Here is a 25,704-nt window from a genome sequence, read left to right as displayed (position 1 = left end):
AATAATAAGAGTTAATTTTTCAGGCAAAATGTGGTAATAATTGACAGATATGCATTGGTTATTTGAAAAAGATATTGCATATTCTAAGAATTGTGTTGTAATATGAAAAGAAAGCATTGCAAATGTATCTGTATGTTGTATAGGTTTACTTTAGTTTATGGATTTACTTTGCTTTTTCTCAGGAAAAAGTGTGAGGACTTCTTGAGTCTCAGTAAAGTATTTCTATTGGATACCAAAGACCGATTGTAAGTTGCTGTTGCCATATTTCATATTTCAGTTTAGGTGCCTTCTCCCCTCATACCCAGTAGGCACTCTTCTGGGAAACCAGGCCTCTGGTTACTTTCAAAGGATGACTCCAGAGCCTTCGGTTCTCAGCTTTTGTCATATCTGACTTTAAAAATGTGGAGTAGGAACTAAGCATGAAGACGTTAGTGGAATATTTCAGGCTTAAATGCCATAGTACAGTTACTCTTACATCTCGATATACTTGACATTAGCTACCATTCAACTTGAAATTAGAAGTGTAAAAATGGGCTTCTGTGGGATATACATTCTGTTTCCAAATTTAGTTCTTATGCATTTGTAAACTGGGCTTTTCTCCTCTTTTGTTTTCAATTTTTATTTCATGTTCAGTCGTACATATGCAGGTTCATTATATAAATTGTGTGCCGTGGGGGTTTGGTGAACAGATAATTTTATCACCCAGCTAATAAGCATAGTACTCAATAGGTACTTTCTTTATCCTCACCTTTCTCCCATCTTCCACCCTCAAGTAGGCACGAGTATCTGTTGTTCCCTTCTTTGGGTCCATATGTACTCATTGTTTAGCTTCCCTTTATAAGTGAGAACATGCAGTATTTGGTTTTCTGTTCCTGTGTTAGTTTGCTTAGGATACTGGCTTCCAGCTCCATCCATGTTGCTGCAAAGGACATGATCTCATTCCTTTTTATCACTGAATAGTATTCGATGGTGTAAATGTACCACATTATCTTTATCCAGTCCACCATTGATGGGCATTTAGGTTGATTCCATGTTTTTGCTACGTGAATACTGCCTCAGTGAACATACACATGCATGTGTCCTTATGATAGAATGATCTATATTCCTTTGGGTATATACCCAATAAAGGGATTGCTGGGTAAAATGTTCATTCTGTTCTAGATTTTTTTCCTTTTATTTATATAGACATAAAATAAAGTTTACTTTAGGTTTTTGTTCACATTAAGACAGCATTTTAAATGCAGCCTTAAGCTAAGACCCTAACTTTTTAAAAAAATTTTTTTCACTCATGGAATTTTTTATGGAATAAGCAAATAAACCGCGTTTGAAGAAAGTGTTGAAATATTCTGATTTTATAGGTAAGACTATCAGAGAAGTCATTAACTCAAATCACATGGCTAGGTAGCGATTCCAAATAGTCTTGATATTGCAGTGTCATCACACTGAATTAATTCCAATCTCCATATCATTAACAGGCATCAAGAAACAAAAATCCATGGCTGAAGTTAATTTTACATTGGTTACTGAGTTTATCCTTTTGGGACTGACAGATCGTGCTGAACTAAAGATGGTCCTCTTCATGTTGTTCCTGTTGATCTATATCATTTCCCTGGTGGGGAATCTAGGAATACTCTTTCTAATCTATGTAACTCCCAAACTTCACACACCCATGTATTATTTCCTTAGCTGTCTGTCATTTGTTGATGCCTGCTATTCATCAGTTTTTGCCCCCAAAATGCTGCTGAACTTCTTTGTTGAGCAGGAGACAATCTCATTCTCTGCATGCATTGTGCAATATTTTTTATTCGTGTCTCTCCTTACCACTGAGGGCCTCTTGCTAGCCACAATGGCTTATGACCGTTACGTGGCCATTGTGAACCCTTTACTTTATAAAGTAGCTATGACTAAAATGGTTTGTATTGTGCTCTTATTTGGGTCATGTGTGGGAGGTTTAATCAACTCATTGACACATACAATTGGCTTGGTGAAACTGTCTTTCTGTGGGCCAAATGTCATCAGTCACTTCTTCTGTGATCTTCCCCCACTGTTGAAACTGTCATGTTCTGACACATCTACGAATGAATTGTTGCTTTTGATCTTCTCCGGCATTATTGCCATGCTCACTTTTTTGACTGTGGTGATCTCCTACATCTTCATTGTTGCTGCTATCCTGAGGATCCGCTCAGCAGCAGGTAGACATAAAGCCTTCTCCACCTGCGCCTCTCACCTGACTGCCGTGACCTTATTCTATGGATCGATAAGCTTTAGTTACATTCAACCAAACTCCCAGTATTCCTTAGAACAAGAAAAGGTGGTGTCTGTATTTTATACCCTGGTGATTCCTATGTTAAACCCATTGATTTACAGCTTAAGAAACAAGGAAGTGAAGGAAGCTGTGAAAAGGGCTACAGAAATTAAATATTTTCCTTGTTAATTTCATATTTCCATGTCCAAAAATAGACTACAGTGGTTTATCTAATGATATCTATAAAGATTTAATAAAATTTCGATCCTACAGGAGCCTTAGAGTTTATTCAATTGGAGCCCTCTGTTTTACAGTGGAAAAAAAAAGACCTAGAAAAATGTGCCATAGAATATATGGCTGGTTACCGGGTTAACTAACCTAAAAACCAGAATAAGATCTAAGGTAGTTATCTTTAGGCAATTGATGACATTTTCATTCCCTTATATAAGTAAAAATAAATATTTATGGGACATGTAGACACTCAAACACATGCATAAATAGAGATAAAATTAATAAATAATAAAATATATGTTGCCTTGGTCTCTCTATTGAGCACGGAAATAAGTAAAATACATTCAAGGAAAAAAGTATTGGTACTTTCCTTATCCAGAAAATAGACAGATACACATACCAAAAATTAACCTGGATTATTTATTGCTTGTTATTCTTCAAAATAAATATATACACTTAAAAATACTCAGAAAGAGAACATGGGACTAGATTACCTTTCCATGTGCAATGGTTAGTCTAAACCATTTCCCTATTCCTGGCCTCAGTTTCCACTACTACATATGAAATCACATTGGATGGAATGTCAGAGTTTTATTATCACTCCACATGGAAGGCTCACTAATACTCAGAGAAAGCTTACCCTGAAGACTTTCACTTCATGTTTAGAAAGGATGGCTCCAAACTCATTAGGATGTCATTAATAATCAAATTCGCTTTCCTCTTTCCTTTAAAGATCTTCCAGAATCATGTTTAGACACTAAACAAAAAAATTCCCAGAAGAGTCATTCTAGGTAGGGAAAATCTGTGAAGCCAATTTTTTTCCCCTCAATTCAAATTATATGTACAAGTACATCATCATAAGATCAAGCCTACAAATACTAATTGTCCCATATTGATTTATCCTCAAATTGCTGTAAAAATTGTATCCTATCTGGAAAAATATTAAAAATATATAAATAACAGTACTCTAGAGAATATATTCACTTACAAATAAAATGAAATATTTTTAAATTTTGTTTCAAATATTGAATTAGCTGGTGACAAATGAGCTAAGCAGCACAATGCAACAGCTGAAGACTCAATAAAATATTAATTCATATATTTACATGGTAGGCTAGATTAAATTTTTTTATCCTTGTTGACAGCCACAGTTATGTAAGTGAATGGCATCAACGAGAAGGGGTGGAATTTCATGGGAAAATTATTATCGTTCTGCTTAGTAGCCACCTTCAACTCATCCTAATAGACAGTTACAATATTATACTCTAAACAAAAACCAGGTGCTTCAATGAGAAAAATATCACTCCCACAATTCTGATAGAAATTGAGGTGGTTAGTGACAGATTTGTATAATGTAGATTGGAAAATGCGTAACATAATCATATATAAGTTTATTCTGAAAGTAAATGAAACTGAGGCATATCCTAAATGTTCCTACATGATTGATACAATTAATTAATAGAAAATAAATGAGAACACTGAAAGTGAAATAATCTGTTGTCACACCCATTAGTTGACATGTAAAGTATCAGGAAAATAAAAATTTGAGAGTGCACTCTTACTGTTCAATATCAAATAAAATTGGTTACTGTTCAATATCAATACTGGAGGAAATCAGGACTCAGCAAATGTTGATCTGACATGACTTTGTGCCCTCAGAAAACATCTTTCAAAGATGTATTTGTATTCCATGTATGTAGCCTTGGAATTATGATGCGAAAATTGTCCTGACTTAGGGAAATATGTTGCTGGCACCGTTTGGACTGGCTATGATGAAATTTGTATTATCATGATTGTTGCTCTATGAAGACCTAGGAGACAATGTAATGAATTTATGTTCCTAAGATTTGAGATTTTGCTGACTACAGCGATCCCAGCTGTGATGGCAACTTTCACTTGTCATTGGTCAAATGTGGCCTGTATCTAAATTCCAACTGCTAGAATCATAGACATCTAGAGCTTACATCAGTTTTAGATATTTCTTACGAATTCTCAGAATTCATAGATTCTCATTTTTATTCTTAGACTTCTATGATATTCAGTTTTTGCTAGTATACCCTTCTGAGTCTAATATGTCCTAAAGTGTAAACTTGAACAATTTTTTTTTTTTTTTTTTTTTGAGACGGTGTTTTACTCTGTCGCCCAGGTTGGAGTGCAGGGACACGGTCTCGGCTCGCTGCAACCTCCACCTCCTGGGTTCAAGTGATTGTGATGTATCAGTCTCCCAAGTAGCTGGGATTACAGGCTCCTGCCACCACATGCCTAGCTAATTCTTATACTTTATTAGAGACGGGGTTTCGCCATGTTAGTCAGTCTAGTCTTAAACTCCTGACCTCAGTTGATCTGCCTGCCTTGGCCTCCCAAAGTGCTGGGATTACAAGAATGAGCCACCACGCCTGGCCCAGCTCCTTAAATTATTTTGGGCCACCAGTAACGTGAATCATGTAAATTAGAATATGAAATTAAACAAAATCATATAGTGATTAAACAGTTGTGAAGTGCTTGAAAAATCATAGGCATTTAATAAATAGAAGCCATTCCAATTAGGATTCTTCTTGATAATTTTTGCAATGGCAGAAAATACTCTTTTAAATATTTATTATAATATTCCATGTTTATTAGTTCATATTCATTATTGCTGTATTTTAAAATTGTTCCAAGTTTTCACCACTATGTTCTTACGCATTTGTGTTTGATTCTTAAGTTGCGTTTGAACTATATTAATGATAGCTTTTTTTTATTCAGCCCTTCTTATATTTGCTGTTCTATCCTCCAATTATCAGCCTACTCAATATTTGTATTTTATTTTATTTTAGTTCCAGGGTACATGTGCAAGATGTGCAGGTTTATTACATAGGTAAACGTATGCCATGGTGTTTTGCTGCACAGATCAACCCATCACCTGGGTATTAAGCCTGACACGCATTAGCTATTTTTCCTGATGCTCTCCCTCACCATCCTCCTCTCCACAGGCCACATTGTGTGTTGTTCCCCTCCCTGTATCCACATGGTCTTATTGTTCAGCTCCCACTTATTGGTGAAAAATGTGTTTGATTTCCTGCAAATGGAAATACCATTTGACCCAGCAATCCCATTACTGGGTATATACCCAAAGAAATATAAATTATTTTATCATAAAGATACATGCACACATATGTTTATTGGAGCACTAGTCACAATAGCAAAGACATGGAATCAACCCAGATGTCCATTAGAGATAGACTGGATTAAAAAAATTTAGTACATACACAGCATGGAATACTACACAGCCATAAAAAGGAACAAGATCATGTCCTTTTCAGGTTGGTAGGCTATTTATTACTGCCTCAATTTCAGAACTTATTACTAGTCTATTCAGGGATTCAACTTCTTCCTAGATCAGTCTTTGGAGAGTGTATGTGTCCAGGAATTTATCCATTTATTCTAGATTTTCTAGTTTATTTGCATGATTATAGTATTCTCTTACAGTTGCTTGTATTTCTGTGGAGTCTGTAATGATATCTCCCTGATCATTTCTGATTGTGTTTATTTGAACCTTCTCTCTTTACTTCTTTATTAGTCTAGCTAACACTCTATTTATTTTCTTTATTGTTTTCCAAAAAAACAGCTCCTGGGTTCGTTGATTTTTTTGAAGGATTTTTTGTATCTCTATCTCTTTCAGTTCCACTCTGAGCTTGGTTGTTTCTTGTCTCCTAGCTAGCTATGGGGTGCGTTTGTTCTTGGTTCTCTAGTTCTTTTAGTTGTGATGTTAGGATGTCAATTTAAGATCTTCCTAGCTTTTCAGTGTGGGCATTTCGTGCTATAAATTTCCCTCTTAACTATGCTTTAGCTGCATTCCAGATATTCAGGTATGTTGTCTCTTTATTCTCATGGGTTTCAAAGAGCTTTTTGATTTCTGCCTTAATTTTATTATTTACCTGGAAGTCTTTTAGGAGCAGGTTGTTCAATTTCCATTTAGTTGTGTGGTTTGGAGTGAGTTCCTTAATCTTTATTTCTAATTTGATTGCACTGTAGTCTGAGAGACTGTTTGCTATTATTTTAGTTTTTTTGTATTTGCTGAGTGTTTTACTTCCAATTATGTGACCAATTTTAGAGTATGTTCCATGTGACACCAAGAAAAATGTATATTCTCTTGTTTTTGGGTGGAGTGTTCTGTAGTTATCTATCAGGTCCACTCAATCCAGGGCTGAGTTGAAGTCCTGAATATCTGTTAATTTTCTCTCTATATGATCTGTCTAATATTGACGGTGGGTTATTAAAGTCTCCTACAATTATTGTATGGGGATCTAAGTCTCTTTGTTGGTCTTTAAGAACTTGTTTTATGAAGCTGGGTGCTCCTGGACTGACTGCATATGTATTTAGGATAGTTAGCTCTTCTTATTGAATTAAATCCTTCCCCATTATGTAATGACCTTCTTTGTCTTTTTTTACTTTTGTTGGTTTAAAGTATTTTGTCAGAAACTAGGATTGTAAGCCCTCCTTTTTTTCTGCTTTCCATTTGCTTGGTAAATTTTCCTCCATCCCTTTATTTTGAGCCTATGTGTGTCTTTGCACCTAAGATGTGTCTCTTGAATACAGCACACCAATGAGTCTTGTCTGTGTATCCAACTTGCCATTCTGTGTCTTTTAAACGGGGCATTTAGCCCATTTATATTTAAAGTTAATGTAGTGACTGGTAATGGTGTTTCCTTTCCATGTTTCGTTCTTCCTTCAGGAGCAATTACAAGGCAGGCCTGGTGGTGACAAAATCCCTCATCATTTGCTTGTCTGAAAAGCATTGTATTTCTCCTTCACTTATGAAACTTAGTTTGGCCAGATGTAAAATTCTGGGTTGAAAATTATTTTCTTTAAGAGTGTTGAATATTGGTCTCCCATCTCTTCTGGCCTGTAGGGTTTCCTCTGATAAGTTTGCTTTCAGTCTGATGGGCTTCCCTTTGTAAGTGACCTGGACTTTCTCTCAGGCTGCCCTTAACATTTTTTCCTTCATTTCGACCTTGGAGAATTTGACGGTTGTGTGTCTTGGGATAGTTCTTTTCATGGAGTATCTAAATGGGGTTCTCTGGATTCTCTGGATTTGAATTTTGGCCTGCCTTGCTGGGTTAGGGAGGTTATCTTGGATAATATCCTGAAATGTGTTTTCCATCTTGTTCCCTCCCCACCTACTCAATAGTTTAAAAATTATTATTATGTTCAGCCAATAAAATGACAAAAATATTGAACCTGATAATTATCCTAGTATCCTAATTTGTTAAGTTACCCCTAATATTAAAAAGTAATCTACCATATGAAATTTCACATACATACATATGCACACACATACACACACACACACACACACCCCTGAATTCTATTTAGTAATTGCTTCTACATTTGTGGATTCTCTCACACTGGAACATGTATATATTTTTCATAGCTACTATAAATAATAATGTATTAGTAGAAGGATATGACCATGACAAATTGGAATTTAGAGCTCTTTACAAATAATATATATACTATATCACCTATAATATGTACATATAAATTATGTAAATTTTAATTATTACCAGTGGAGTTAATTTCCCTTGTAGAGCCTTACATAGGTGAGACAAGAACATCTACGACAATTTTTCTCTGCAAGTGAGAAAAGGCCAAATATATGAATTGTTACACTTTGGAAAGAGTGCTGGGGCCTTACTTTCCTCGGGCCTATTTTTTAACTGTTTTAATGAAATCTAGTTTTTAATAAATCACTGGGGAGTCTATCCTCCAAAGGTCCTAAGCCAAATATAAACACAATTGTCTGGAAATTAAGAGAAAAGAGCCAGGGCTTCCTCTCAACACCAGGTAGGTATCTTGTTTATGTGTTCTAACAAAGGGTTTATAAAATACCTTCTCCTGTTTTCAATAAAGAGAAACTCTCAGTACCTTGCGAGTGTGATATGAGAAAGAAGCATTTGCCTCAAATCAAGTTCAATCATTGAGATAAGTGAAACAGAATTACAATATTCCCAACATCAACTGGCTTTTGTGAAATAATTTGTGGGTTTATTTTATGTTTTCCTTAAGTAGTTGTATTTAAAACTTCATGTCTTTGATATAAGTTGCAGAAGAGTATTTGAAGAAATTCTTTGAAATATAAGGCTAGTTATTATAAACTGTTGAATTTTGTTAAATCTGAGAAAAGGAACAGCAATTTCTTTGGCCTTATTTCAAGCAACAATTTTGAGACTCAAACATTATTTTATTGTAACTGATTTTATAGCAAAAGAAAAATACAATGTGAAAAGTAGTCCAGGTCAAAATGATCATTTATTAAATAAACATTAAAGAAACAACTATGAAATTAGTGAATAAGAAGAAACTCATAGTCAAAGTCACATATTTATTTTTTTAAAAAAAGAAAGTCAATCAAGGCAAAGCTGGCTAAACAATATTAAACCAAAGAAGGCAAAGAACAAAAATGTTAATTTAGTCAAAAAGTAATTTGTCAAGTATGTGGACAGACACCTCTATTTTCTCAGTCTATTTTCTTCATTTTATTTCGAATAGGAAACAGACATTCAGAGAGCTCCTATGGCATGCCAGACGTTTTCAAATATTTTCTTTCTTTTATTAGTATAAATTTAAGGAGTTCAAGTGCAGCTTTGTTCCATGGATACATGGTGTCATGGTGAAGTCTGGGCTTGTATTGTAACCATTACCCAAATAATGTACATTTTACCCATTAATTGATTTCTCATCCCTCATTTCCCTCTCTCCTCCCACACTTCCGAGTCTCCAATGTCTATTATTCCACGTCTACAAATTTGCACTTATGTTTTATTTAATTCTCATAGTTATATCTAGAGGAAGATTTATAGATGAATTCAATCTTTGGGCATGAAATTACAAGTTTCTCTGGTAAAAAGTGACTAGTCATTCTTTTTAACTTTTTGTAATTGCAGTAAAATGGACATAATTGAAGCTATCTTGGAGTGTGTCTGCAGTATTTAAATGTTATTAAATAGCTTACTTTACCTCACACTGGTAGTACAAGGTAGAAATCAAAGCCCATGTCTTTATTGCTCTTTAACCAATATTAGGGAAATATTATTCCCAAATAATGTTGGATTGTGGATTGTGAATTATCACACCCATAAATGTTCTGTGAATATAGATGCCATTGTCAAATTAATATAAAAAATGTTTTTGTTTGTTTATGGAAACTATCTACCACAGCAGTATAAGTACTCCTAAAACTTGTAAAGACAATTTTCCTTAAACATATGTAACCCAGTGTTTTCCAAATATATTAGATACTTGAAACTTTTTATGTATTTTGGGTTAAATGATAAAACCTAAAATACAATAACCTTTTTCTAAATAAAAAGATCCATATGTGATTTAATGTGCAGGATACACATGCTTTGTCCCTGAAATACAATGAAAGACTTTGGCTGCAGAGATTAAAACATTGTGAAAAGCTTTCATGACCCAATAAATAATGAAAAAAAGTAAAACATTATGAAAATGTCAGGTATAGACAAATCCAAGCTGTTGGATAATAAATGCTATAGGAAGTCAGAGGGTGCAATGATGAATATCACTTGGAGTTTCAGAAGATGACTTTCTGGTATAAATGTGTTTTTAAAAATAAACAATTTTATTATGATAGAAAATGTTTGATTTTTTAAATTCTGTATTCCAGACACTCCCTGATTCTCACCTTTTTCATAAATAACCTGTATGTTTTCTTAGATGAGATTATATGTATGCATATGCATTCACATATCCACATATATAAAAGCATACACATATATACATTCTTTTGTGTTATTGTTTAATGTATGTGTCATGTGTACTAGCTGTCCAAATATCATAGAAATTAATTATGCCAGATGTATAAAAATTCCACGTGTTAAATATTGAGGATGTTTGGGATTTTGTTGTTGCTCCTTGCTACATAATTTTCTTCCTTAATGGATGAAGTCCTTGCCTTCTATTACTGAATCTGGAATATATTGTTACCCAGAATCCATCTCCTAACATCTCTCTGTTAAACAAATGTTCCTATTAGAGCTCTGCAGGGAAACTAATTTTTCCACAGGTTCTTATATGGTGCATAATGTTCATTTATATTCCTTAGTGAGACCCAACAAAGGTCTGTATCAGATTAACTTTTGCATGAAAATTCAAGTTTACCACAGATAATTATTATGGATCATTGAAACTATGTATTTTCGAAGGAAGTTAATAGCTGCAATTTATCTACTCAAGCTGTACTCTGTGGTTATTTTATTTTTCCTATTGTTCTCTGCAGATCCCCCATAGGGCAGCCATATAAATGGCTGACAGAAATGTCAGTGTGATAACTGAATTCATCCTCCTGGGGCTGACTGATAACCCTGAAATGAATGTTGTCCTTTCTGTGCTCTTTCTATTAATCTATCTCATTACTGTGTTGGGCAACATTTGGATTATCATAATCATTCTGGCTAGTGCCCAGCTCCATTCACCCACGTACTTTTTCCTTAGCCAGTTGGCTTTCTTGGATTTCTGCTATTCTTCAGTTTTGATTCCTAAAATGTTGGTGAACTACATAGCAGGACAGAAAGTCATCTCCTATCATGGGTGCCTCCTTCAGTATTCCTTTGTCAGCTTGTTCCTGACTACCGAATGCTTCCTCCTGGCTGCCATGGCATGTGATCGGTATCTCGCTGTTTGCCGCCCACTTCACTACAAAGGGTTCATGACTCCTACTTTCTGCATCTACCTGGTGACTGTTTCCTACCTGCTTGGCTTTGCAAACTCCCTCACCCACCTGAGTAGCTTGCTCAATTTGTCTTTCTGTGGGCCCAATGTTATCAACCATTATTTCTGTGACATTCTGTTGCTCTTCCAACTCTCCTGTTCCAACACCCAACGCAGTAAGGTTTTATTTACTGTCCTCTCTGGAGTAACATCAGTGACTACGTTTTTGATAGTGGTTAGTTCCTATCTGGGAATCCTGCTCACTGTCGTGAAGATACATTCCACCAGGGGAAGAAATAAAGCCATATCCATATGTGCCTCCCACCTAATGGTAGTGACTCTCTTCTATGGAACAGTGATATTTACTTATCTGGGAACAAGCTCTAGCTACTCACAGGATAGTGCCAAAATTCTGTCTGTATTGTACACACTTTTGCTGCCAATACTAAATCTTCTAATATATAGCGTGAGAAACAGAGAAGCCAAAGCAGCCATGAAAATAATTATTAAGAGGAAAATACTTCCTCAGCGAACATGAAGTTTCAGCCAGAAACACTTAAGACTCTCGATGCTGCAGTAAGTACGTTGTTAAATATATGCAGGACCTTTGGGGTGGAGGCAGAAAGCTATTTTCAAAGCAGTGTATGTGCAAAGATGCATTCATTTTTAGCCTTCAGAAACATACATGTGCACATGTGGGAACATACACATACACACACATATATCTGAGAAACATTTGTTTTACACTTTTAGGTTTTTTAGTTGGAAGGCCCATTAAATACTATGACAAAGGAATGATTTATAAGAGAAGAGGCAAAGTTTATTCATACATATATGGGGGCACACAAAAGAACTGGCTCAATAATTAGAGACCAGCGTTTATACACCTAATTTGCCACACGAAAGCAAAGGATGAGAAAGGTTTCTATGGGAAGAACAAATGAACTTTTAACAGAACAAATAGGACACAATGTTTCCGATATTGTTTGTTTTATGCAGATTCCTGTGTTCCCTTTCTTCTTCCAGGCAGAAAATCCTCCTGCTAGAGGCAATTTATGGAGGTTTCATTCTCAGAAGTCTCTGCCTTCAGTATAAGAAAAGCTCTAATAAAGCTTCTTTCTGCATTTGCTGAATCTCAAATGTCTTCAGATAAAAATATTTTTATGCTACTTTGGTATAATTTGAATCCTTTCAAATTTCAAATTGTGATTCTGAAAATCGAACTTCCTATGTGATAAACTGTCACCCATTGTCTGTGGATTGGTTAGTTATAGAATACAATCTCTAGTTTTGTAAAAAATATAGAAGAACCAGTAGGTGCACAATCACAGAGACATGTACCACACACAGGCACATACACACACTCACACATGGATGCACAAACACACACACACATCTCTCAAGGAGAATAGGTTAAAGGAAGTGTACTGACTTCTTCTTCTTAGTGATGTCCAAGAGCTGAGCCGTTTTGCAGATTTTGAGATTCTTCTGAAAGAAGAATATGAAACCAAGCATCAATGGGATAAAAACTCACCCAAGATCAGACAACATCAATATTTGATCAGACAACATCCAAATAATGGCATTTTTGGGTAAAATGTATATAAATATTTGTTTTGATATTTTGCCTAATTATTTTCCAAAATTTTGTATAGAATCTAATTACTTCAGCAGTGCAATTATTGTATTTAAAAGTTTAGTTATAGCAGATAGAAATAATGAATATATTGTATAATAAAATCTCCAAAAAAGAAAAAGAGGCCGGGCGCAGTGGCTCACGCCTGTAACCCCGGCACTTTGGGAGGCCGATGTGGGTGGATCACGAGGTCAGCAGATCGAGACTATCCTGGCTAACACGGTGAAACCCCGTCTCTACTAAAAATACAAAAAATTAGCCGGGCGTGGTGGCGGGCGCCTGTAATCCCAGCTACTCAGGAGGCTGAGGCAGGAGAATGGCGTGAACCCGAGAGGCGGAGCTTGCAGTGAGCTGAGATCCGGCCACTGCACTCCAGCCTGGGCGACAGAGTGAGACTCCGTCTCAAAAAAACAAACAAATTAAAAAAAAAAAAAAAAAAAAAGAAAGAAAGATAAAACCAACAATGTGAAAATTTACGAAAATACAATGATTAAACATAATCTTTCCACAAATTATTTACTAGCTTCATGAGAAACAATTTGAGAAAGTAAGGTTTCTCAACTAGTAATGGATTTGAGATTATACTCGTTGGACCAAAATCGTGAAAAAAGAAGCGTATTAAATTGAATAACAGAAGATGAAATTCAAGGGGATAGACTTTCTGAAATACTATAAACTTACACAGAGGAGTATTATTCAGAAATACCATTAAAGCTACAAGAAACCTAGAAGTCTTTAAATATTTGTTACTCAAACTATCAATTGTTAGGAAAGTTTTCCCAACAGCTTTAGCTTTAATATAAAAAGGCTACAAAAATTAATTCATCAGATCTAGGAAGACCTTAGATTATGGATAGTTTCTCCAACAATCACTAAATAACCCTAGTCAAGCAAATACATCTCTGTAGTTTACTTTATCTGCTTTTGTACTCTGTGATGACCATGTTTCTGACATGTATTTTATACATTAAAACAGCTTAAAACAGTTTAACAGCATGTGAATGGATGTGGTTTCTTTCTTTAGATCCATAGTCAATCTAAAAATTTGTGCTTAACTTTTGTTTCTAGTAAAAGCCTCTGTTAGCAGTGCAATGCTGATTTCATTTATCTATATGTCTATATTTTATATAGATATAAGAATCCATATATATGTAAATGAAAAGGAGTGTTTCTATGCTTCGATTAAGGTGTTTATGATCCACTTGAATCCTCAGTAGTCAATCTTGAATTAATATGTGTAGCTGTGGATATTGTACATTTAACATGTTCCAAATTGTTCAGGTTCTTTGCAAGGGAAAGTATTAAGGATAATAAAAAACATCATGTGGAGAATATTGAATTGAAAGGGTTAGAGAACAATTTATAATTTTCTCTTATTGAAAACAGGCCATAAAGAGAAGGGATTAAATTTGTTTTATAGGGTTCAAAGGAATCCAATTATTAAAATTTAAAAATTTTTGAACAAGTGCAGTTCAAAGTCAATTGAATGTATATTTAATAATAAATTAACTACTTATATGCTATGTGAAAACACATTTTAACTCAATATAGACTACCCCAAGATGCAGTGAAAAACATCACTTGGAAGATTTAAGCTAAAGTGAACAATTGGTGATACTTTGTAGGAAGAGGTTTGAATATCAGATGGATGGCTATGTGTGTAGGTTTCTGAAGACCATCCCAACAATGAGGCATTTTACTGGTGGCTAGCAAATGTTCTCCAACTTAGAAATATGAAAAAACTGAAAATGGCCCTTTTTACTGTCTTCATGTGATTTTTTAAAATCAGAAAAATTAAGAGTTAAAGGGAAACTTCTAATCTGTTCTTCTGGCGACAAAACCAAATATGGGACAGAATATATGTTTTTTCATTAGATCATATGACTTCCTAAGCATTCTGAACTTCAGTCCACTTTGCATTTTGCTGTACATACCATGAAACAGCAACTTGTTCCACAAGCTAACAAACATAACTAAGAAAATCTGAGTAGAGATATTCACATTTTATTGGACATCTGAGTATTTTACATCTCATCCAAGACAAATAGTTATTTTTCTGAATGCCTTTCAACTTCCTCAACCCCAAGGTTCTAAAACTAATATCACAGTATTGCATGCACCCATTTTCTATTTTTATATTATTTTGTTTGAATAAAATGTTTCCATTCACTCACAAGCCAAATATCTGGCAAGTCAGCATAGATCCATCATCTCTTTTCTTTTTTTTTCTTCTTTTCTTTGAGACGGAGTCTCCCTCCACCGCCAGGCTGGAGTGCAATGGCACGATCTTGGCTCACTGCTGTCTCTGCCTCCCGGGATGTATTAATATTCATACTGTGATTAATTTTAACATGAGTAAAGCTAGAATAAGTGTTTATAGAAAATCTGTAGGTCTAAAATTATTTAATAAAAAAGTTAAAAAGAGTTGATCGACAGACACCAAAATAGATGTATAGAAAAAATGTAAATTCAATTAATCAAGTAGTTATTAAATGTCTATCCTGTAATATGGTCAACAATAGCCCTATATCAACTGTGTATTTGTGACCACTATACATGTTAGTTCACCAAATATCAGAATATTAAATAGCTGAGGCAAAATTTGAATCTTGAAACAGGCAATTAACACTAGGTAGTGTGAAAGGAGAAATGATACTATTTTCATATTACACACAAAGCATAGTACCTGTTGTCTAACAGCTGTTTAATCAATTTGCGTTGAACAAATAAGTAAAACGGTAGATGAAACATTGAGACTGCAGGTGTACAACTCAATTCTTTCAAAGTTTTATTTTCTCAAGTGGAGCACTTAGAGGGGGAAGAAATTACTGTAGTCTCTCCTTATCCTCAAAGAATCTACGACCCTTGGTGGATACCTGAAATTTCAGATAGTATCAAACTCGATATATACTGGGTTTTTTTTCCTGTACATACATACTTGAGATATAGATTAATTTTAAATTAGACACAGTGAAAGATTAACAACAATAACTACTTATAAAATGGAGCCATTATAACAATACTAAGAAAAGCACATTTAAACCTATGAATTGTCCATTCCTGGTGAAGTTTTCCTTTTAATATTTTCAGACTGATTGACCAAGGGTAACAGATAATGGGGGACTACTGTATACAACTTATTTTGTCCTAATATCTGATGATATTGATAATCAGTAAGTGATATGGTACATCTATAATAGATTTTCTTTTTTAAAATCTCTAATATTAGAGATAGTTTCTATCACTACAAAAAATGTATTTTTTTTCTCATATGGAAACTGTCTTGTTTCATTATGTAACACTTGGGAGAGATTTGTTAAAGGATACAAAATTACAGCTAAACAAGAGGAATGTGTTCTATTGTTCTGTACAACTGTACAACGACTATAGTTAACAATAATGTATTATGTAGTTTCAAATAGTGAGAAGGAGAATATTGAATATTCCCAACACAAAGAAATGATAAATGTTTGAGATGATAGATATATATGATCTGACTTGTACTCCATGAATATATTTGTCAATTAAAAAATAAGCCCCTTTAAAATATAAGTGGTATAAGAGAATATAACAATCACAGTAGAAGAAGAATTTCATTAGAGGAGTCTGTGAGATCCTGCCTAGCTAGTGTTTGTCAATGTATAACCCATGTAATGTGGGGTATTTTGAAAAATTTAATTTTATGGGTCAATATCAGACCTAATAAACCAGAATCTGTACAGTAGCATAGGCTAGGAAGCTGCTTTGAAACAAACAAACTCAAGAGATAATGTGAATACAATTGTGCGAAATATTGTATTTACTCATAAATTGAGCATTAAATGGAGAACATGAGTTTGATTTGTACCATAGGTTTCTTGTTCATTTTCCTAGATGGCATACTTATCATCAGACAATGATATTGCATATATACCATTAAGCACAATTAAAAATAATTGAATGCCTGAGTTAAAAGTAAACACATCCATGTTTGTTGACATAGATGGTAATATAATTTCAACACATATTAACAGCATTAAATCAGTGAGTAGGAAAGCTTACTTCCGTTTCATGGGAGGGTTATCTGGGAAACAGACAAAGGCAGTGGTTACCTGAGATTCCCTAACATCATATGTCTCCTTTAGTTTCATAATAATGTAATGTTTCATACATGTTTCATGTCTATATATCTACCAATAACATGAAAATAATGTGATTTTTAAAACTACATCAATTGAATTTTTCAATGTGTCTGCTACCATTTAACTGAAAAACACAAAAATGAGGAATATGTATTTCCTAACACTTCCATTAGAGATATACACCAGGCAAATTAAGAATAGACCCTGGAGTACAATTAAAATATGAATCTCAAGAGATCAAAGATGCTAACTGACCAACTTTTTATTAGGTGAGTCGAAGTGTTTGAGGAAGAGTTGCCGGTATAAGAATACTGCTTAACACATGAGCTTTCAAAAGAAAGTCTTTTGTCGTGGGATTGCTTTAGAAATACACTAAGACAACAACAATTCTAAACGGGAATTCAGGCTTGAGCAAAAAACATACATTTTTAATTCTCAAGAATGTGCATAAATACAAGTTAACAAGAAGTTAATTTGGCTCTTATTTCTATCCTATCAATGGAAGGTAATATATACAATACCCAATACTATCATCAAACCCACCAACATTTTTTCATCAACATCATAGCATTTAGGGTCCATTATACAGGAAATTGAGCTCTATGCTAAATAAAAACTTTTGTTATTTGATGTTTAGCAATGTAGAGGAGGCAAATATATCGAACCTGAAAATAAGTGAAAGATTGCTGAAACGTAAGATGTTCCCTCTGGATGACTGAATCCCAGGTACGTCTAATTTTCTCATCTTCTTTTTCCTAAAATTTATGTGTCTGTCTGTGAGTATAGTTTGCATGTTTCTCATATTGGGAAACTTGTTCTTTTTTTAATGTCTGCATCTTACATTAGGCTTTAAGAAAAATGCCTTTCATGACAGGCAAGACAAAATGTCTTCATTGAATAAATGCTTGTCAAGCAAATGAATGGATAAATAAGAACACTGTGACCATGGAACATATTAAATGATTAAGTACATGTGATATACAATAAGAATAATACGTTATATTATTATTGATAATAATTATTAACAAGTCCCCTTTGGTTACTCAAGGAGAGTGCTAATATTTAAACAAAGGTGATTTAACTTTGCATGGCGGGCTAGTTTCGATTGCATTTATTTGTCATATATTTATGTTAAGTTAATTAGGCAATTAAGTTCTCCAGTTTCTAGCGTGCCCACCTTGTAATTTAATTCTTATTTCTAAATGTAACAAATCAGGCTTGTTTTACTGTTTTTAACGTTTATATCATTGTCTTAAAGACTGCTGTTCAGCAATAAGTTGGCTAGCATCTGATGTCATAGATTAATATGTGCTTTATATCTAGAAACAATCATGTTGTTTGAACAAACATACATGAAAGAATTTCAACTATGTTATAGATGAAAGTCCTCATTTGGTCTTATCTCACTGAATTTTTCATTTAATTGCTCTATTCATTAGATACAATTCATTTTGCTAGATAAATTGTTATATTTATTAGATAAAAATTAATTTCATTAGATAAGTTGCTATATTCATAAGATACAATTGATTTCATTTGATAATTTGCTATATTTGTTAGATACAATTGATTTCATTAGATAAATTGCCAGACCCCATGACAGACAAGGGTAGAGAATGGTACACTTAGGAGGAATTTCTACACATCTGTCCAGACATGTATTTTTTAGTCTACACAATCGTGAACTTGTGTTTTTTTCTGTATTAATGTCTGTAAGTTTTCAGTTTTGTAGAAAATAAAAATGATGCATAAATCTCTAATTTGAAGTCATTAAATTTTACTTTCCATTTGTAACACTTTCATGGTTGGAGTCTGAGTCAAATTTGATTATAGGACCTTTAGATTTGAATCCTTCTCTAACTTTCCTTATTGTTATTCAGCAGGTAAGTCAAAGGCCTGAGTTGATATAAATGGCTGGCAACAATTTCACTGAGGTGACTGTCTTCATCCTCTCTGGATTTGCAAATCACCCTGAATTACAAGTCAGTCTTTTCTTGATGTTTCTCTTCATTTATTTATTCACTATTTTGGGAAACTTGGGACTGACCATGTTAATCAGAATTGATTCTCAGCTTCATACCCCTATGTACTTTTTCCTGAGCAATTTAGCATTCATTGACATACTTTACTCCTCTACTGTAATGCCTAAGGCATTGGTGAATTTCAAGTCCAATCAGAGATCCATCTCCTTTGTTGGCTGCTTTGTTCAAATGTATTTTTTTGTTGGATTGGTGTGTAGTGAGTGTTTCCTTCTGAGATCAGTGGCCTACGATCGCTATGTAGCCATCTGCAATCCCTTATTGTACTCAGTAGTCATGTCCCAAAAAGTGTGCAACTGGCTGGGAGTAATGCCATATGCGATAGGCTTCACAAATTCTCTGATATCCGTCTGTGTGATAAGTAGTTTGGTGTTCTGTGGTTCCAGCATCAATCATTTTTTCTGTGACACCACAGCTCTTTTAGCACTGTCCTGTGTAGATGCATTTGGCACAGAAATGGTGATCTTTGTCTTAGCTGGATTCACTCTTCTTAGCTCTCTTCTTATCATCACGGTAACTTATATCACCATCATCTCAGCTATCCTGAGGATCCAGTCGGCAGCAGGCAGGCAGAAGGCCTTCTCCACCTGCACATCCCACCTCACCGGTGTAACTATCTTTTATGGGTCTCTGATTTTCACCTATTTGCAACCTGATAACACATCATCGCTCACCCAGGCACAGGTGGCATCTGTATTCTATACGACTGTCATTCCCATGCTGAATCCACTCATCTACAGTCTGAGGAACAAAGAAGTGAAAAATGCTTTTCTGAGAGTCATACATAGAAAACTTTTTCCATGACAAATTTCTGTATGTTACAATTAAAACAAACATGGATGACTTCAGGAATTCAATTATGCCAACAACTAGGATAATAGTAGAGTGACCTCAAAAAGCATAACACAATCTAAATGAGAACTTACAGTCTTGAAGTTCGTGAATGGAATTATTATTTCATTCATTTATATGGACCACTAACTCACCTCACTATATTTGGAGGTCAATTCAGTATATAAGTTATTCAGATATAGATAAGTACAAGGAAATAAGAGGCATCTAAACATGCATATGTAAGCATGCCATCACACTGAAACATGTTTAAAATTGTTACATTAAGAACACGCAATTTTTGTCATTCTGTGCCCAACTTATATCATGTAACTGGATTGTTTGTATTAGACTGGTGCAAAAGTAATTGTGGTTTTTTGTCATTAAAAAAAACCCAGCAAAAACCACAATTACTTTGCACCAACATAATAATTCAATGGATAAATGCTTCAGAACAAGGATAACCCATTCTCCATGATGTGCTTATTTCACATTGCATGCCTGTTTCAAAATATTTCATGTACTCAATAAATATAGACATTTACTATGTATCCACAAACATTAAAAATAAAAATATCTGAAAAAGTAAGAAAAATATTAAATTGGCAATATAATCAGACACTGTTTTCTCAGCTACTAGCAAACAGAGTAGAAAATTGGAAGATTAAGAAATAAGAACAGGTAAATTTTACAAAAAATATAAAATGCTGATCACCCAAAAGCAAAGAATCCAGAACTAAAGAAACAAACAAAAATAACAAAGCAATATTAGCCACAGGGAAAAATAAAAGATTAAAGTAATTTCAGTGCAAGCACTAATGGAACAACAGACAACAGGCAGTATACAGAAATCTGTTGATAATATGGAGTCATTTACCCCTAACAGTTAAGTTCTTGATAATGTATATATGAACACGATTTTTCTTTACATAGAAAAGTGATTAGTTTATGACATTTTAAAAAATAAAAACAGCAGAGTTTAATTTCTCATGGAATGTCTCACTAGCTGTGGCATAATCCCTAGATAGTTCTGGATTTATACAGATTCTTGCATCACCAAATCAAACAAAAAGACGTTGTTAAATCTATAGTATTAAAAGACGAAAATGTGTGTGTATTGTTCATGTGCGTGGGGTGGAAGAGGTGGTGCTTTTCTTGAAAAGAGACTTAAACCTGATTTAATGAACTCTCCCAGTTGTGGTTAGAAAGTAACCATTGAAAAAGTTTTATCAGTACTGCCTTTCATGTCTATTAATGAATGAATAATTATCAGAGTTGGGCTATCATATTTAAAATGTATGTTGAAAGGAATGGAAGATTAATTTGATGAAGCTCTTTTGAAAGAAAATGAATGTGCTTATAGTATTACTCTCTAGCAAGATTGTAAGCTCTTTGAGAGAAAAGTTTGCCTATTTGTATTTGCGCACTTCATAACTAGCAAATGTATCAATATGAAGTATATAAGTAAATATTTTCTTTTGTTTTCATTTGTGTGTGGAAGCACAATGATGAATTCATCAGGACCACAGGGTCTGTCTTACTTATATTTGTATATTTCTTTGGTGCTTGGACAGTTTTTTACGTAATCTTATTCAAATGTCAGTTTCGTTAGAAATTCTATTTCTAGAATTCTTTCTCAAACATTTCTCATTTATATATTAAACATGGCATAGTGATTTACAGATATATTTCTTCCCAAATGACATTTTTTTTCAGAATGGCTAGAATATGGAACTAAGTATATGCTGTATATATGAATTTAAATAACAGAAGACAACTGATTAGGAATTCTCATCTTTCCATATGTCACAAACCTACTTCTGTAAAGAGAATATCAGTCTTCAGTCTTGGGAGTGGCTGAGAATAGCTCATGTGAATGGACCTGGGTGTGAACATGGTTGGGACTCAGAAAATGATATTGCAAAGAATAATGCTTTGGCATCCTGATCACTTTGAAATAAGAAATTACAAGACCTTAGAAGCTGCCTCGGAGTCAAAGACTTGTTAACCTTCTCTGTTTCCCTCCTACCAAGTACAGAGAGGGACATGCTCTGGAATTTTCTTACCTGAGTGAGGAAACATCTTCTGAAAAGTAATTGTCTTAAACTCCTTCTCTAGGTATCTCATTAATTAACTAGGAAAGATTAACCACTGAAGAACAGAAAAGACTAAAAGTTGTCACCATACGCACACAATAGTTTTCATCTGTTCTTCTGAGGGCAGCTCCAAGAGATTCTGTAAGAGATTTTATCAGCATAATAGACGGCACTTGTTCACAACACAGTTCTGTCCCTTCCCTTAAATTGCTGGTTCCATTCAGTTTCCTTCTAGAATCATTTATAAACAGTCTATGCTTTGGGCTCATTTATTTCTCCCCTATGAAAAGGGTATTTATGCCTCAACCATCTGAGACTTCTCTGAGTCTCATATTTTGAGCGGCTCTTGTGCTTATGCAGATTAACAAATGTGCATGCCTTTTCTCCGGTTTATTGTCAGTTCATTTCAGCTGACTTGAAACTTCAGAGGGAAATGGAAATTCACTTCATCACTACACATTCATACATTCTAAATAAAATGATCACTTTTATAAGTGTATAAAACATGACTTCTACACTTTATTACGTTTACCCTGATTCTAATGTATGCATTTTTACTTTTAATTGTACTGAATGTATATTTTTCTATAGATAATTTCAAATATTCTTATTTACTTAGTATTAATAAAATTATGTATCCAATTTATCTTTTAATGTTATTAACGTTTTATTGCTAATCTGTTTCTAGGAGCAAAACCATACCCCACATTTTTTGCTCATAACACATAACAATATATTTTATTTACCCCAAATTGTGCCTAAATTTCCATATATACTCTTCTCAATATGCTTCTCACAATTGCCCCTGGTATATTAATATCTCCCACCATTCTCTCTTCTAGTTGTTCTGTGTGCACCTTCCCTCTAGATCCTGTAATGCAAGTCTTTCCAGGATAAGCCTTGCCTTTTCTCCAGTCATTCCTTCTGCCGCACTCTTCCAGCACTCGATCTTTCCCACATCAGAAGATTAATTGTAGTCTTTGAAACTAAGTCCCTAGAAGTATCCTACTCTGTGCAATAGTCCAGACGTCTCTTTTCTTTTTTAATATGCTGAAGAAGAACACTCAATTTAAAATATGTTTGATGTGTAAGGCTTCAAAATAAAGATAGTTTTGGTTCTGTCTGTTTAATCAGTGGTGCCCTTGTAATGTTGCTGTCCACCATGTGTATTCCTTGAGTTTGTGTTCTATTTCACTAACTTTAAGATACATTTTTGTATCAAAAGTTTTTAAAAATTGTTTTTAAAACTTGTTTCATTTCAAGAAGTATTTCATTCTCCTAGCTGTATATTAATATTAAAAGTCCATTTAAAATGAATTCAAAGTTATTATCTGTTACTTGGAGTAACTAGTGTAGAATGGCTAGGAATTTGCACAGATATTTGCCTTTTAAAATAGGGGAAGAGAAGGATGGGTAGAAAAACTGTCTAAAAGTAATAGCTAAAGACAACAGATACAAAAGAAAATATATTTTAGAAAATAATGTATAGAAATATTAGCATGATGAAATATAAGTATCTTAGAGAACTATATAACTTTTACATTTATTAATGGTAATGAATGCCTCTAAAAAGCCAAAGATTGTTCGGAACTCAGTATATTGTTTTGCTTACACAATTTTTACTAAAATAAAGTGATATAAAACATTAGGACAAAGTTTCTAATTTTATAGAACATTGTTTTTACTCTTCCATTTGCCTGAAGCTCACATTCTCCGGGTATTTTTATGGCTCTCTATTTCACTTATTTCAGTATGGCCCTATCATTGAAGACTTTTCTGAAAATTATTTTTTAAGAAAGAAAGCTCAAAAGTCTCCATGCACTACCTCCACTTTTTCTTCACAGCACACTTACCACATAGTCCTGCTTGTCATTCCTTCGACTACCTGGTCCATCCTCTTCACAGGTTCTTTGCCCTGATGTTCCATCCGTGTGGAACACATTCCCACCTTGTACCTACATGACTAACTCTTCCCTCCTTCAAGTCCTTGCTCAGCTGTCACCTTTTCACTGAGAAACACCTTGTCCTCCATTTTGGTTGCTTCCTCATGCCCCTGTTTCTGAACACCCCTCCCATCTTTTATGCTGTTTTACATTTCCTTTATTTATAGTACATTTCACCTTCTAATAAAGTCGAATCACTCATTTTTGTATTTATTTCTGTTTGCTCCTGCTGAGAATTTATAATCTACGAATACTGTAATAGAAAAAGCCAGACTTGCATATTGACGTATGAATCTTTCTTTCCCAGAATCTATGAGTAATTTATACCAGTTGATTAAAAGTAATTTACAAATTTACAAAGCTTAAAGCAGTCATAACCACAAGGCAATTCAATAAAAAGTAAATATTGGCTGGACACAGTAGCTCACACCTGTAATCCCAGCGCTCGGGGAGGCTGAGGCAGGAAGATCAGTTGAGGTCAGGAGTTCGAGACCAGCCTGGCCACCATGGTGACACTCCATCTCTACTAAAAATATATAAAAACGAGTCGGACATGATGGGCGTGCCTGTAGTCCCAGCTACTCAGGAGGCTGAGGCAGGAGAATTGTTTGAACCCGGAAGGCAGAGGCTGCAGTGAGTCAAGATTGTGCCACTGCACTTCAGCCTGGGCAGCAGAGCAAGACTCCAAATAAATAAATAAATGGTAAAAATAATTTAAACTCAAAATTTTTAAAAATTAGAATCATAATTTTACTATGATTTTAATAACTTAGTAACTACACATAGCTGAGGTTAATCTTAAATAAGAAATGAAAAATTTAACTTTAGACTACTTATGTAATACTCTGCAATAGGAATAACTGAGATCACTATGTATATAGGTGAAAAGTGACACCTGGATGGATAATGCAAATATTAAATTCTGTTAATATTAAACAGGTAACCATAAGAAAATACTGTTACTAGGTGGTAGAGGAAAAAATAATGAATCCAACCTGATAAAGTAGGGGAAATAAAATGTTAAAATAAGAATAACTAAAATAACTAATGAATAAACAAATTAATAAGTATTTGAACAAAATATATCAAAAAAGTTTTTTTAATTGAGCCAAAGATTTAAAAAAAACATAATCCATGAGAGAGAGATATTGAGAGAGAGACAGTAGAAGAGAATAAGAAACATAGTTTGAAATATAATGACCTAAGGCCAGGCACTGTGGCTCACTTCTATAATCCCAGCACTTAGGGAGGCCTAGGCAGATGATGATACCTTGAGCCGGGAATTCAAGACAAGCCTGGGCAACATAGGGAGAACTCTAAAAAGACTATAAAAAAATTAGCTGAGCCTGGTGGTGAGTTCATCTGTAGTCCCAGCTACTTGGGAGGATGAGGCAGGAGGATCGCTTGAGCCCAGGAGGTGGACGTTGCAATGAGCTGAGATAGCACAACTGCACTCCAGCCTGAGCAACAAAGTGAGACTCTGTCTCTAAATAAATAAATAAATAAATAAATAAATCATAAAAAAATATGACTAGCTAGGACATTACATTATTTCATCATTTAAATTGAAAGAGATCTAAAATCTCTGATCAGAATTAGGCTTCAACAATGACATAGTAAATGGTAAAATAATTTTCCTGCCATGATAAACAACTCTGAACCGGAACAAAATGGTTTTCAATGTTAGAAAAACATCAAGCAAGAAAATCCCTTGCTCATGGAGATTTTATGAACACCAAGCCTATTGAGGTGGTTTTGACATAGTCACCTTTTGCCTCTTCTTTGGTTTAAACCCTAATGTTATCTATTGTTAAAGAGTGTGACGCTGGCTTTTAAATCTTCAAATCAAC

At 34.3% G+C, this 25,704-nt stretch overlaps 3 protein-coding genes across 3 annotated transcripts; all 3 read left to right on the top strand.

Moving 5' to 3' along the window:
- The first annotated feature begins 208 nt into the window (after positions 1-208).
- LOC105466445 (olfactory receptor 5J3) lies at positions 209-2,434 on the top strand. Its single transcript, XM_011715421.2, has 2 exons — positions 209-245; positions 1,476-2,434. Exon 2 carries the CDS (start codon positions 1,496-1,498, stop codon positions 2,432-2,434), a length of 939 nt encoding a protein of 312 aa, XP_011713723.2. The 5' UTR covers positions 209-245; positions 1,476-1,495.
- An 8,347-nt stretch (positions 2,435-10,781) lies between these two features.
- Positions 10,782-11,726, top strand: LOC139357681 (olfactory receptor 5J3-like). The gene has a single exon (XM_071076080.1). It carries the CDS (start codon positions 10,782-10,784, stop codon positions 11,724-11,726), a length of 945 nt encoding a protein of 314 aa, XP_070932181.1.
- Positions 11,727-18,755: 7,029 nt separating this feature from the next.
- Positions 18,756-19,788, top strand: LOC105466419 (olfactory receptor family 8 subfamily I member 2). Its single transcript, XM_011715398.2, has one exon. It carries the CDS (start codon positions 18,856-18,858, stop codon positions 19,786-19,788), a length of 933 nt encoding a protein of 310 aa, XP_011713700.2. The 5' UTR covers positions 18,756-18,855.
- Positions 19,789-25,704: the final 5,916 nt, after the last annotated feature.

The sequence above is a fragment of the Macaca nemestrina genome, chromosome 12 (assembly GCF_043159975.1).
Source record: "Macaca nemestrina isolate mMacNem1 chromosome 12, mMacNem.hap1, whole genome shotgun sequence".
Lineage (NCBI taxonomy): Eukaryota > Metazoa > Chordata > Mammalia > Primates > Cercopithecidae > Macaca > Macaca nemestrina.
The sequence above is the reverse complement of the archived record's forward strand: the minus strand, read 5'-3'. Positions and strand labels throughout refer to the sequence as shown.